Source organism: Ambystoma mexicanum, chromosome 4p (assembly GCF_040938575.1).
Source record: "Ambystoma mexicanum isolate Mex_15411 chromosome 4p, UKY_AmexF1_1, whole genome shotgun sequence".
Lineage (NCBI taxonomy): Eukaryota > Metazoa > Chordata > Amphibia > Caudata > Ambystomatidae > Ambystoma > Ambystoma mexicanum.
This window is the reverse complement of record NC_090927.1, coordinates 225,777,332-225,792,927: the sequence shown is the minus strand read 5'-3', so window position 1 is coordinate 225,792,927 and position 15,596 is coordinate 225,777,332. Positions and strand designations below refer to the sequence as shown.

The window sequence follows — 15,596 nt, the reverse complement described above, 5'->3', positions numbered from 1 at the left end:
ACACCTGCTATCCTGCTTGCTTCCAAATGTCGCCAGCCCTCTCCCGTAGAATGGCTGCTAACAGGCCTTTTACATCACCTATGGCTAACGTAAATCCTGATGTCATTCTCTCTAGCTCATAAATCCATTTTCCTGCACCAGAAGTTAAACTTGGTAATTTACATTTTAAAATGTCTTTATCCATTTGTGGCCATGGAATATACTGTGGTTATCCTCCCCCTTTCTCTAATAATGGTTATTGTGAAAAGTCTGATCCAAAATCATGCCTGTCTACACTTCTTGTTTTCCAGACGGGGCTAGTCTCACCCGTTTGTCTCGGTCCTGTTAGTGGCCTTAATCTGCTTACATAAGGCAGGGATAGATCCACTGTACTGTGTGATCGTGCTTGTGGTCACTCAGTGTATAGTGTTGATTATGGTGTTCTTTCTTTGGGGTCATCTAGATCAGACCATTTTACCCCTTTCTGTACACTCGATTCTTTTGAAAATCTGCATGCGCTCTCCCTTCTTCTTCCCTTTCTTCGTCTGACATCATTATGCCCCAGCTTGTATGATTATTATCTTTTTCCACATCATCAAGGTCTACTCTGCTTAGAGACAGCATGCTGTACTCATCTGTTATGACATCTTCTGACCTACCTCCCGTTCCCCTCAAAAGAGATCCTTCGACATTCTCATAGGTTTTATACACTTCCTTATCCCTCATTTGCATATATAAATCCCCAATTCCTTTCCCCTACTTTTTCTGTTTCCTGCTCGACAGCCATGTTGGTATTCATGGTATCCCTTGCAGCTCCCTGCAGGGCTGTTGTGCCTCTCTCTCTTGCCCATGTCCTTCTTGTGCTTCAATCGGTACTATGCTGCTTTGACAAAGATAATCTATCTCGTCATCTTTTAGTTCCCTACTTTTGTTAATTTCTTCTTACCTTCTCCTCATCTCCCTCAATTCATCTTCCTCTCGCCTTCTTTGCAACCTACGTACTTTCATTCTTTGTGCTTCTACCTCCCCTAGTTTCTTCTTCTAGCCTCTACTTTTCTTGCCTTGCCTCATATCGTTTTTGTTCTTCCCTTCACTTGCTTTCCCTTTCCTTCTCTTCTTTATATGCTCTCTTATTCCTTTTCTTCCCCGCTCTTCTTTCTTCTCTTTCTCGAACCCCATTAATGCCCTTAATGTCCAGCTTAATTAATATTTGTCCTCCCATCCATTCATTCTGTACTATTGTTTTTCCCTTATCTTTGTCCTTTATTTCGTTCTGTTTCCTTGCTTCTTTCTCTTTCTCCATCAGTCTATGTTCTCTATCCTTTCTCACATCACGCCGTTTACTTTCATTGCGTGTTAATATATATTTGCATTCTCTACTTTTGCTCTCTTATGCATTGCCCTCAGTGTTATAAGCGGGGGGCTCGTATGTCGGATTAACATACCCTGCCACTGCTTTCAGTAACTTTAAAATCACTTCTCCTCTATATCTACGCTCTTATTTTCAGAAGGGGAAAGGGAATCCAAAGCCGTTGCATCCTCCCCTTTATGCTGATTAAGCATCCACTCCTTCTCAGCTGTATCTTCTTTCCCACTCTGATACATTTTCCATAACTCTACAATAGCCAACCTTTTCTGTAACGTCTTTCCCTTATATGTAGCATGCAAATATGTCATCATATGTCTCAATACTGTTTTTGACAACAAACCCTCCTGAGGCCACAGCATGAGTGGCTTATTGGTTGTGCCTCAAACCCACTACTAATGATACTCCCTTAATTTGGCTGTGTATTTTTTACAATGTACTGCTTAAGTGTAAAAGAGGAGTGTCCCCCCATGATGACAAGTCCACCTCAACTGTCCATACTTACCCAAACTTTTATTCTTCTCTTTATTCTGTCAAATATACCACACTGATTAATTTGATCAGGCACCATCAAGCGCAGCTTATTATCCGTAAATCAAAATATTTTAATCACTTTTAAAATCTATGCAACAATGTTCTTTTTTGTTCTTTTGTTTATGCTTTCTATCAATGTTTAGTATTTTGCTATTTTATCATTGATATTTTAAGAATCTCTTCTTTATTTATTTATTAGTTTCCTTTGATTTGTACCCTAATTGAGGTCGATCTTTTGGTTAATATAAACACAACACAAAGTGTATAATGACAAATTATAACCTCATACACACGTGAACTTTAATTAAGTTTCCCCGAGTACGCTCTTACCATTAGTAAATGTATCTCATCTCATTTTTCACTCCATCTTGGAGTTTGATACACACTCGTCTTGTTGGCCTTGCCTCGGAAATCCTTTACAACCCTATTTAGAGGCTTTTTAGTGCAAACCCTTCTGTCCCCTTGGAGCCAGGAATCGATGTATCTAATTCTCTTATTCATAATCTCGAAAAAATCCCTCTACTTTTTAACCCTATATTTACAACACTATCCCTCCCCCTATTTTTTGCCACCTTCAATGTTCTACTTACATCCATGGCTAGGCTCCAGTCCCTCATCCATGGCTAGGCTCCAGTCCCTCGGCATAGACTCTCCCTCAACCGACCAGTTCGCCTTCAGTCTGTGGGGCACCTGCAGGGACCAGACAGGAATTTTATCAAAGAGGGACCTGCCAACTGTATCTTCTTACACATGTTTCGTTACGTGCCATTCTCCACAGGAAGCTCTGCGGTCTTCTCGCTAATGCTGGAAGCAGCCAAAAGTCTGGGGATCTGGATCTGGGCCTAGGCCGATTAGACCTAACCATCCGCACTACTACCTAAATGCACTGAAGTGTCTCTTGTTCTAGATGGAATTACCAATAAAGATCTTAGACCAAATAACCGGTCAGACTCAGAAAATATGGCAAAATACTACTTTATTCTCATTTTAATAAAGCAGGGCAAACTGACAAACAGACTGACGCTTGCACACTCACAAACAAACTTGATTATACAGAGGTTATATACCCCAATATGGGTCATTTATGATGTGTCCTACGTGGCAAACTGTAAAGCCTATTGATGGACAGATTGGTTAAGGGAACATATGTACCTATGGTATTCATATGGGTTAGTACTTCATTGGTTGCAACTTATCAATAAGGCACGCCTCTAACTACCTCTAAATACGTATAATACGAATTATAGCAAAGAAAATGGTAGTGGATTGGTCTATGTAACGTTGTATAGAATGTAGGCCTTTAGACCCTCTGATTGGTTGGCATTCTCGCCCAACCTTGGACTTTCAGCTCGTTAGCAGCACGTAAGCAAAACGAAACCCAGGTGCTTGAGTCACATCTGATTACCTCCCACATTCCCAATTAATCCATCATTTCTCATCAGTCCGACCATAAGCCAAAGTTTCCCGTCTGTAGTTGACCATGTAGTCTACTCTCTGTTCTGGAACATTTGAGGGAGTGTAAGCACACCACTACCTTCATCTGCAGTTTAATAAATAGCCCTTGTTTTCGACTTCTGAATCACCGCAAATTTGTCAATTTACTGCTATTTGATTTCCTTGTACTGCATGTTCTTGCTCCTCTTGGCCTCTAGAGACTTGCTCACTCCATCTTGTACAGATCTTATCCATCGTTAATTGTCCGATACTTGGCTCTTGCAAATGTTTTCTTCTTCTTTAATCTAAGAGAAATATGTCTTACGTACATAACTTATGCGTCTGCCTACCCTTGTGCCTTTCAACTATTCCTTAAAATAGCATTCTTGATCCCAGGCCAACAGACTCCTCTTTATTTTGCTCACAAAGTTATTTCTTCAACGTCTCCTGACTCTGCATCCCTGGTCTGTATCTGAGGTAGTTGAATTGAGTCCTGACACAAGTCAATGTCAATCTTCCTTTTATGGCAACCTTAGCCACGTTATATTTTCCCATATAGGAAGCTTCTACATGTCTCATCTACCTTGAGTTACTGCATATTTACACTTATTGGTCACCAAGTTACTTTATCTTCTTTGTATATATGATTACTTTATCATTTTGTACATGTTTGTCTTGTCACTTCAGTTACATTGTTAATCTTAAGTATTTTCATATGATTTCAGTATGTCCTCATATCTTCTTCATGACATCACTCTGCCCTTGTCAGATTTCACTCAGTGCTCCATGATGTCCAAAGGTGCATGCTGACATCCTTCCACTCATTCACTATTAGAGTACATTTGTTATGGTTGCCTGAGTGCATATTGTCTCTCATACACTCGATGCGGTATAGGCAGAACACATGGGGTCCCACATATAGCTCTCTTCTTGCTGTTCCAATATGATGGGGGTTACGGGGCAAGAGCTGTGAAAAACGCATCCGCCTGCTTCTCTACGGTACGCCAATGGGGTAACACACATGGCAACAGTGACATGTCAGAAAAGAACAAACTTCCACCTTTATATACTCTTAAGGGAAGCCAGCAAATAAGAGGCACATCAGAATCTAGCGATCCCCGTTAATATGTCCATAGCCAGTGTGGTTAACTCCTCTAAATGCAGGCACCAAGATAGTGAGGAAATTAAAACTCTAAAAGATGTATACGTGCAGAGGGCTCCAATAAAATAAATACAAAAAATAGAAATAGAATAACATAGTGTTGTGACCCAAAGCATTGTACAAGAGGGCCTATGGGAAGGTGGGGTATCTTCTTGTTGGTGGATTCATATAGTACATGGTACAGTGGTTGATACCTAAACCGAGCAGCAAAGGGTAAGGAGATGGGGCCAATCCATTAGAAAAGGCTCAAAAGGATGACTCCTAGATATTTGGAAAAGTAAATATTTAAAACCATCATCCAAATATGCAGAGTCAATTGTGACTCATTAGGGAGGGCTCATATGTCGCAGAGTCTGCTTCCAGAGGGCGAAGGTGGTTCTCTAGTGCCATCTCGAAGCCCTTCAAAATAAGAGTATGTTTGATATCAGTGAATTCGAGTGTGTGGGGGACCACAAGAGATGAGTGAAAGCATGAAGCACCATGGGTGGAATGGGGGACAGCTAGGTGAGTAGTGCTTGGGAATGCAGAGTGTGAGGCATACAATAGCAGGAAACAGGATCAGCAGGGCGAGGAGGGAAGATTCTATGAATCAAGCCCACCAATGCAAAACAAAGTTAGATGTTTTTGGTCCTCATGTCCACTTACTGCATCTAACTTCGGCGAGTGCTTATCCCGCATGCCCATTGACGTATCTCTATGCGAGCCATTCCTACCGATAGTAAATCAAAATTGATGTGCTGTATGCTAGTCATACCCTTTGAAGGCAAATCAGATGTGTTCTTAAGCTAGTCATGCCAAGTGATTGCAACTCAAATTTAGATGTGTTTTCTAAACTAGTCATGCCAAGTTATTGCAACTCAAATTTAGATGTGGTCTATGCTAGTCATGCCCAGTGATTGTAATTCAAAGTTAGATGTGTTCCATGCTAGTCACGCCCATGGAAAGTAAATCAAATAGTATGTTTGTATGCTAGACATGCCCATTGACTGCAGACTAAATTTAGTGGCTCCCAAAGCCTTTATGCTCTCCATGCCATTCGCTGCATCCCCAAATCTGATATTGTTGTAGGTGCCCCAAAACCCCATAACTACAAATCAAATATAGGTGTGTCTCTATGCATCTCATGCCCACTGAACACAAAGGTAGTCCACATGTGCACCTATATTCTTCAAGCCCATTGGCTGTGAATCTAATCCAATAGTACTACCATTTAGAAGCAAATCAAATTTAGACAAGCCCTGTTGACTCGTGGCTGATCACCTAACACATAGGCTCAGCCAAGAACATCCACTACTCAGCAGATAGGCCTTTAGCTGATAATACTATTCCTGGTAATCACAGATCCCCTAAGTGACTATGATTCATATTTGGGGCCTCCACTACCCACTATCTGACCAGCTACACCAGTCAAAATGTCCCACGCCCCATGCAAATGGTGCTCGCTTCCTAACTCACTTGACATCCCACCACTTCCTTCCTAAAACGCAACCATTCCTCCTGGCTACGGACTTTCTAACCACATCCAGGACCACCATGGATCAAAAAACTCAGAACCCCTTGGAGCCTAGAAATGAGCCCCCAGCTATGCCGTCTACACAGCTTCTTGCTCCCTTGAACACAGAAACAAACGTTTAGCCTCCTGCCAAATCCTAACTCACAGAAATGCCTCTGCCATAACCCAGAGCAATTACTCATGCACCCCTAGGACGAAGACCTTCATGCCAACCTATAGCCAGCACGCGGCTAAATGAACCTGCAATCGTCCAGATAATGTTGCCCTCACCAGCCCACCTAAGCTAATTAATCTTCTATTAAAACCACACTCCACTAGGAATCTCAATTCACTCCCAAACGCCAAACCCACAGCGGAAAAGAAAGATAATGGGCCTCATTAAAAGGTTGCCGGTCAGGGTCCTACGGTACTGGTAAGCATGCCCGTACCGTAGTTCCCAGACCGGCAGATGCGGATAAGCTTGGCCTGTACACCACAACCCTGATGAACAGTTCCTTTGCCACCAACAATGTACCAGAAAGCCTGAAAGCAGCCTTGGTACTCCCTGTGCTTAAAAAACCTAAATTAGACCCAAATGTCCCAACCAACTATCGACCGATCACAACAGTTCCTTTTCTCCTGAAAATTCTCAACAGAGTTGCATACCTACAGATAAAAAAATACTTTGAAACTTATAACCTCCTTGGCCTCCGCCAATCAGGTTTCCGCCAGGGTCACGGCACAGAAACGGCCCTCGTAGACCTCAAAATACAAATGGACCAAATTAAGGATAAATGGGACATGGCAATCCTCCTCCTCCTAGACCTCTCCGCAGCTTTCGACTTAGTCAATCAGAATATTTTATGCCAACACCTGGCCCAGGCAGCACACTTCTTGACTAACGCCATCAAATGGATTAAAACCTTCCTAACCAACCGCACCATGAGAGTCTTCTCTTCCACTGCTGTTGCCCTTCCTGCCCCAGTTACATGTTGAGTCCCCCAAGGATCCTACATCCCCCCAACACTACAACGTGTAACAAACTACTTATAATTGGCAATCAACCCGGACTAAACACACAACCTCAATCCTACAAATCTTTTAATATTGACAGCAACATCATCCAGGTTGCTAAGGTGGTAAAAACGTTAGGGGTTTATCTGGACTCTTCAGTGTCACTAACAAGACAAGTTAACGCTATTGCCTCAGAAGCAGCCTACACCTCCAAACTAATTATCACTAGCAGACCTTTCCTAACTACAGACAACTGTATCACCTTGGTCAGAGCACTTATCCTGTCAAGAATCGACTACTGTAACTCCCTCTTTGTAGGTTCTAACGCACGAAACATCAGGAAGCTACAAACTACTCAAAACAATGCAATCAGAGCCGCCCTCAACATCCCCAAAAAGGAACATATCTCCTCAGCCAGGCGCAATCTCCACTGCTTACCAGTGCGAGATCGTATCAAATTCAATCACTAACACACAAAGGCTCCAACAGCGCCCCAATCTACCTTTCCAACCAAACCTCCAGAACCCAGTCCAACAGACCTACCCATTCAGCCTACTCACACCCCCTCACCATCCCTAGATTTAAACAACAAAACGCCTGAGGCTGTAGCTTCCCGGTGATAGTGGCCGAAAGAAATGGTACTCCATGGCACCCCTCGCTTTGATCCTTCCGCAAAAGCCTCAACACCTGGCTCTTTGCTGAAGAATCCTAAAAACTCATCTGATTTGCATCTGTTTAACCTTGTATCCACTGCAACGTAGTAGTAATCCACAATCGCTGTAACCTATGCAAGCAATGTTTCTTAAATGCAATCACTGTAATCAATTGAACACCCATGTAAGTCTATGTGCAACGTTTGTAATCTATCATCACTGCAAACAACCCTCTGTAACCATCCTCTTAGGTTAAAGTGCCTAATGTGAAGTGGAGGCTGTATAAGCAGTTCAGATTTCTTTATTTAAGTTCAGCTCACAGCGACAGCAGGCACCACCCTTGAAAGCAGAACCCAACTGAAGCTTCAAGAACTCCACAAATAATAACACTCTGAGAACACATATACATCACAGTGGAACCGAATCATAAACACATAAATAGAACATTGTAATTGGTCTGGATCCACATACAGAACTATGTTACATTATAATTGATTTCTCAATGCATGCTTCTTATGTAACAACATAAGTAAGTAGACTCAACACATCTCCCCCTTCCAATGACACAGAGTTACTCTAATACATAGTCTCGCAACCAAAGAGGTTTTCCTCTCCTCCTTTCTGCACCGATATTAACATCTCTGTCTTGTTGAACACTTTTATCAACTCCTCCGGACTCATACACCAACTCATTGTCATTGCCGTTGTCATTACCATCAACATCTTCCCCATCCTCTACTGCTTGACCATTGTTATTACATTTTACTAATCTGGACATGGACCAGCATTCTCCACCTTCCATTATGACCACATTTCCTCTTACTACGGCTATTTTCTTGGGCCCAATGAATTTGCTCTCGATGCATTTAGGGGACAACCTGGGTTTTTTTACATATACAAGTTCACCTTCTTTCCATACCAAACTCTTGGATTTCTTTTCCATGTCAAACCTTTCCTTGTATACATTTTGGGCCTCTTTGATGAGTGTCACAATTTTATTCCTGTCAACATTCACACTCTTGGCCAAGTCAAGCCACCCTGGACAGAGTTTTGTGCCTGGCTGTCTGCCCTTGAGAGACAGTGTGGGGCGTCGTGCAGTAGTTCCAAACCATCTCTCTAAACACTTTTTGCCACTCCAAACCTGCCGCCATTGCTAACTGCAGACCTCCCTTCACAAATTTATTGGCCCTCTCTACCAGCCCATTAGCCCTGGGTTGATAAAGTGCCGTTCTGTAGTGCCTTATGCCAAATTTTCGGAAAAACTCCACCATCTTGTCAGAACGAAATTGGACACCATTATCTGAGACTAATTCCGTAGGGAAACCTTCCCTGTAAAATGTTTCTTCAAAAAATATTATTTGGGCCGTGGTGGCCTCACTAATTGCCTTCCACTCTATCCACTTCGAGTGGTAATCTACTAGCACAATTAAGTACTTGAGATTCTCCCCCAAATTCTGCAGTGGGCCCATCAGATCCACAGCCACCTTTTTCCAGGGTTCACCCGGAACACTCACAGGTCTCATGGGTGCTTCCCTAACCACTTTACTTTTATCACTCCTCTCGCACTCTCTGCAGTTCTTAACACACCTCTCTACTTCACTGTCAACTGCCAGCCACCAATAGAATTCCCTGATGTATCTCTTGGTTCCTCCCATCCCTAGATGGCCTTGATGAGCTATACTCACCAGTTTCGGTCTAACGTTACTGGGTGGGATCACTTTAGTACCCTTCCTGAGTTTTAGACCGTCTTCTGATAGACTCAGCTCATCCTTTATACAATAGAAGCAGTCACATTTTTTTTCCACAACATTTTTGTGAGGCCACCCTGTCCTGGTCCATACTTTGACCTGTTTTAATACAAGATCCTCACCATCAGCAATCTCCCACTCATCTTCAACTTCAGAAATACTCAAACCTTGCTCTAAATATACTTCCTCCGTATCTTTACTCTTCACCGGCAACCTAGACAAACAGTCTGCTACTACATTGTCCCTACCAGCTATGTATACTAGCTTGAAATCATAGGCCAGGAGTTCAATCATCCATCGAGATATTCTGGGTGATCCTTTGGCCCATTCCACACTACCTAGTAGTTGAACTTACGGTTTGTGGTCAGTTTGTACCGTAAAAGTTTGACCTCATAGGTAGAACTTAAAATGTGCCACAGCCCAAGAAACTGCCGGCGCCTCCCTCTCAATAACAGAGTAGTTTTCTTCCACTCCCTTCAATGGTCTATAGGCAAAAGCAATTATATGTTCAGTTTTACCAGAGTCCACCTGAGACAACGCCGCACCTAGACCCATATTGCTTGCATCAACCGATAAAACAGTTTTCCTTCCTGACACAAACCCTCCCAAAGAGGGTGCTTGTACTATGCACTCTTTTATTTTCTTAAAGTCTTCTTGGCACTCACCCGACCACACAAACTTCAACTTCTTCTTCAACAACTCTCTCAACGGAGTAAATGGTGGCAAAACCATTTACGAATTTATGGTAGTACTCCGCCAGCCCCATGAAAGAACGTAACTGATCTTTGTCTTGTGGCTGGGGAGCACTGCTAATGCTATCAATAAGAGACCTTTTTGGAGCAATACCATCACCAGAAATTCTATGACCTAAATAGTCTACTTCTCTAACAGCAATCTTGCATTTTTTCCTTTGTACAGTCAAACCAGCTTCTTTAAGTCTTACTAAGACAGCCCTCAAAATCTCATTGTGTTCTGCTTCATTTTCAGCAAAGACTAGTATGTCATCTTGGAATACCGGCACTTTCCTTAACCCTCTAAGAACTTCCTCCATCACACTTTGAAAAACAGAAGCAGCGGAAGCTAATCCAAATGGCATGCGACTGTATTTGAACACTCCCTCAGGAGTGATGAAAGCAGTAAGATGCTGACAATCTTTGGACAAAGGAACTTGATGATATGCTGCTGACAAATCAATGATGGAAAATATCTTCGGTTCCCCCAGAGTGGAAAGAGTTTCAGATATGTTGGGAAGGGGATGTCTCTCCACAACAATGTTCCGATTTAGGCTGCGCAAGTCAACACATAGTCTCAGATTTCCATTTGCTTTGACTACTAGTACAACAGGCGATAACCATTCAGTTGCTGTTACTGGCTCAATTACTCCTTTGTTCACCAAGTCATTTAACTCATCACAAAGCTTACTTCTCATCTTCAATGGCACTTGCCTTACCTTGAGTATCACCGGTTGTGCACAATGTTTAAGCTTAATATGGTTTTTCCAAAAATTTCTGAGTTTCCCTAATTTCTCAGAAAACACCTCAGGAAACTCTTTCGTCCAGACGTCATCTTCCACTTCAGCAATAGATACTGGTTGAGGGGCATTCGCCTGTATTCTTACACCCAAGTTCTTTTGTTCCTCCCAACCTAATAAAGAGGCTCCCTTTTTCGCTACCAGAATGTTAGCCTGGCATTCCTTTCCTTTGTAATGCACACATGCAGAAAATTCCCCCAATACCTCTATTGTGGATTCTCCATATCCACAGGCTCTAACATCAGTGGGGCTGATTACGGCTTCACTCTTCTTCAATATGTTCACTAAAGTATCTCGTGACACTATGGTCCAAGGAGAGCATGTGTCAACTTTCATGACTAGACTGCGCCCATCAATCGGAAAGGTGTCTGCCGGTCCCTTCGCCTCACTTGAAATAGCTGAAATTTCAAAAACAAACTTGGGACTTGGTTCCTGGGTAATCAATACTTCCTGAATATTGTAACTTCTCCTGACCGATTCTTCAATGCTGGGCCTGTTCTCCACTCTGGGTTCGAGAAGATTGATGGAAGCAGCTTTACACACATTTACAAAGTGCCCTCTACTCTTGCACTTAAAGCATTCGGCAAATCTGGCAGGGCACGACGGAAAGTTGCCACCATGTCTGGGGTTACCACATCTGGTACATGCATTCCTCGCAGTCCAATTTCCTTTCTTTCCTGTGGGAATGTTTGTCCTTTTCTTCTGGTCTATGGCACAGACCGACATGGTTGTCGAACTTTGTTTGTCACTCTTGAGCTCCTTGACATATAGGGACGTCTGTTCGATGCTCCTGGCTAATTCAAGTGCCTCATCCAGCTTCATATCTTTGGCCAGTAACTTCTCTTGGATCCTGGCGTTATTGGTGCACCTGAGTAACTGATTCCTGATTAGAGAATCAGTCAAGTGCTCAAATTCACAGGAGTAACTTGGCGACCTCAAGCATGCGACATAGGATTCAACTGACTCCGATTGTTCTTGTACTCGCTGGAAAAATGTATGCCTTTCGAAGCTGACATTTTTCCTGGGTTCAAAATGGTCCTGTAGTTTTTTGAGGGCCAATGCATACTCATCCGCATCACCAGCCTCCAAGACCTGGTCCCCAACTAGCCCATCGAAGATCCTGCGTCTTTCCACGCCCAAATTGTGGACCAAGAGAGCCTTTTTGCGAGCTGAGGAAAATCTGTCTCCGCCCATTGCCACCAGGTAATTTTCAAATGTGTCCTTCCACTTGTCCCACCTGAGGGGGCGGCGGCCTGGTTCATTGAGGAACGATATGGGTGGCGGAATTGATGCTGCCATGATGAACCAAGAATGGCACCAACTATGTAAGTACAGATGGCTGTGGTGGCTGTGACGTGGCAGGACTTAAATGCCAATGCTGTGGTGGCTGTCAAGTCAATTGACAAGTATCTGTGCACTGTTTACTGTATGAAACAATTGTCTTTGTTGTACAGGTCCCTAAATTCCAGCGAATAGAGCTTTATTCATTTTTTTTTTTTTCGTGTGCCTCACTGGAACAAAGTGTCTTTGTTGTTGTAAGTTCCAGCGTTCCTTTATGTCTCCCAGCCGTGAGAGTCCTGCTGCCAGTCAAATGACTGACGTCACAATGGAGACCGGGGTCCGTAGGAGTAGATCCGACACGTTGCCAGGCAACTGGTGTCACAATGGAGACCGGGGCTCGAGCCGACACGCCCCCCAGAGCGTGTGCCGCAGCACGTGTGCCTGCGCGCGGCCAGAACCAGCTGACAGCCGCGTGCGCTAGCACGCATGCGGTGAAAGGCGGGGCTTGCGCGCTTGCAGCGGTCCGCGGCTCCCCCAGGGCTCGCGGGGGCCTGCGCTGTAACTGCAATGCTCGCGCAACTCCCTCACGGCTCGCGCAGCTTCCCCACGGCTCTCCTTCCCCAAAATAACGCTGACTTGCCTGCGTGGTCCGCCTCTTCGTTAAGTTGCTCCTCGCTGCCTTCCGTCAGTCTGCCTGCTGTTGCTAGTGCGGACGGAAGGAGCACATCGCCGCCGACCCGGCACAGAGAGCAAATCGAAGCACAGTAGCTCCAGATGGCCGCCCAGCGGTCCGTGAAGGAAATCCTCGTCGCCAATGTGAAGTGGAGGCTGTATAAGCAGTTCAGATTTCTTTATTTAAGTTCAGCTCACAGCGACAGCAGGCACCACCCTTGAAGGCAGAACCCAACTGAAGCTTCAAGAACTCCACAAATAATAACTCTCTGAGAACACATATAAATCACAGTGGAACCGAATCATAAACATATAAATAGAGCATTGTAATTGGTCTGGATCCACATACAGAACTATGTTACATTATAATTGATTTCCCAATGCATGCTTCTTATGCAACAACATAAGTATGTAGACTCAACACCTACATGCCCCCAGGCTTGGTGCGCTGTGCAAATCATCAAATAAATAAATAATGATGAATTCAATAGGTATTTTCAAAAGGGGGCGGTTTTCCAAGTCTAGTCCTGTTTGGAGTCGTACTCCGATGTGAGCGTGTAGCACGGGAGATAGGAAAGGGTGCTTTATTAATGTATTGAGAGGAGGAAAGCAGTAGCAAGCCATGAGTAGGCCCGAGCAGTAATCCACCATGCTAAGGAATTATGTCAAATAAAGATTTTCTAGGTACGTTTTTATCTCCCAGATACTATACAAATGTGGAGTTTTGCTGATTGAAAGGACATTGAGAAATTCTGAGAAGAAAATATAACCTAAAGGAAGGGCCTCTATAAAGAATGCACCCTTGCCTAAGCCCTAGTTCACATCTGTATTCCCTTGAAAAGCTGAATCATTTATGCTTTATTTAAAGTTTTTCAGTGGCTTGAAAAATAAGCATTGCTTAACTGTGGATGTTCGTCCTATAATGGCATTTCAGGATTAAGGTGATATTTGCCTTTAACGTGTCAACCTAACCCATATTTTGCAGTTTGTGCCATGCTTTTTTGGTCCGTGCTGGGACATGTTATATAATATAGGCATAACGTGTCCCAGGAGCATTTGACCACATTACAGAGACCACTTATTGTAGCAGGAACACCTCCAGCATAAGGTGCTGTACATAGAATGTTGTGGTCTGGGGAAAGAGCAATTCATAAATCAGTATACATCAATCAGTATGTAATAGGTGTGATGGCGGCGGCAAGCAATTTGGGCAGTACCAAGCAGCACAAGCGATTACATTATAAATTAAACGTGTTTTCATTGTGTGGCGGGTTGAGGAGCAAGGGGTCTGTTTAAAGGAGTGCAACATCGTTCCCAGACTGATTAGGGGTGGTGCAAGTGTGAGTGAGAGACTGAACTCATTCCCACATCTTTGAACCCTGTGCATAACTACTCTAATAGCCGTGAACATAGCAAAGCTGTTGGAAACGAATTATGAAATAATTGTTTTTACTTATTGACACTGGACGGATTTAAAAAGTTGAAGTACAGAGACACATAGTGATTTGTGGAAGGAATCACTTGATACTTTTGGTAATCTCCGAAATCAAGCATTATTTTGTATGCATCTGTCTTGAAAGTCATCATCTCCAGTGTTGCTGAAAATGATGTCAGGCCTTCATTTGCATAGGCTCAGGCGCTGACATCACAATCAAGAAAGCAGGAAACGGACAACAGCCTCAGGGGCTGCCTGGGCTATGACTTGGGGGGAAGGGGTTGGGGTTTCTAATTTAAGGGTATGATTTTCAAACCCAGTTTAAAAGGAGCGGCATGACAGAGAAGCAGAGTGGAGCAGAGGGGGATCCAAGCAGCCTTCCACCCAGATCAGCAACAAACCAATCATATGGCGCATGGTGAGGCATTGGCCAGTGTAAGATATAAAGGACTTTTCATATATCCCCTTTTTATTTTATAATTATATTCCTACAGAATTGGTATTTTCATGGATGTCAGAGTAGGTTATGTACAGGTTCGAAAGATGTGTTAATGTTCCGAGTCTCTGGCCCGCACCACACCTAACCATTCTCATGAAAGATCTTGCCCTCCCTCTTCAAGCAGCACCGCTTGGTCCTCCACCCGCCTCGCAGGGAAAACATATTGAACACATCATGAGTACAGGGATCTCAAAGTCATGAAGCAGACCAATATCCCTGTGTACATCGCCCTTTTCGCAGAAACCTCCAACTCCTCTCATCATGTAAGCAATCTCTCAACTGTCTCTTCAGAGATCGGCAACCTGCCGCTCTCCAGATGTTCTGCACTACATCTCCCATGATACCTCACCATTGACTACGTGAGCTACGTTTGGTGTGCTTTGCAGTCTAAAATATTTGGAAAACCAAAGGTTGCAGACCATATTCACCTTTTCTGTGATCTATTGCTTCCGTTAGCTATGTTCACCTTTTAGAAATATTCAAAATATTTTTTAAACTTAAGACATTATAAAAACAAATGAAAGCCTACCACCTCCATTAATGCCTGTATCTTTAGGGGATTTAACATATCTGGTTACTGCTGGATTTGCCTGGTCCTGAGATATGTTGAGCAGTGTGATTTCAAAGAAATGATTGATGGCATTCTAGAAAGAATAAAGAAATATGGTGGATCAAACCCTCGACTCGCTGAGCACCGCCTATCGGGTAGAGGCCTCACCACCCTGCCCTCATAGGAATGGGCTTTCCCTTCTGAAGCAGTGACGACATCCTGGGATTCGCCACAGCTGGCACAGAT

At 43.5% G+C, this 15,596-nt stretch overlaps 1 protein-coding gene across 4 annotated transcripts in view; it reads left to right on the top strand.

The window, feature by feature from the left end:
- PAQR8 (progestin and adipoQ receptor family member 8) overlaps positions 1-15,596 on the top strand; it is a 524,720-nt gene that overhangs the window by 440,503 nt on the left and 68,621 nt on the right. Inside the window, exon 1 of one of the 4 annotated variants that reach the window (XM_069605745.1) lies at positions 14,511-14,719. The exons of 2 other annotated variants lie outside the window; for them this stretch is intronic. In XM_069605745.1, coding sequence (XP_069461846.1) covers positions 14,637-14,719 — 83 coding nt within the window. In that variant the 5' untranslated portion in view covers positions 14,511-14,636. Of the gene's footprint in view, positions 1-14,510; positions 14,737-15,596 lie in introns of those variants that run through there. One more of the 4 variants, XM_069605746.1, reaches the window with a different exon arrangement.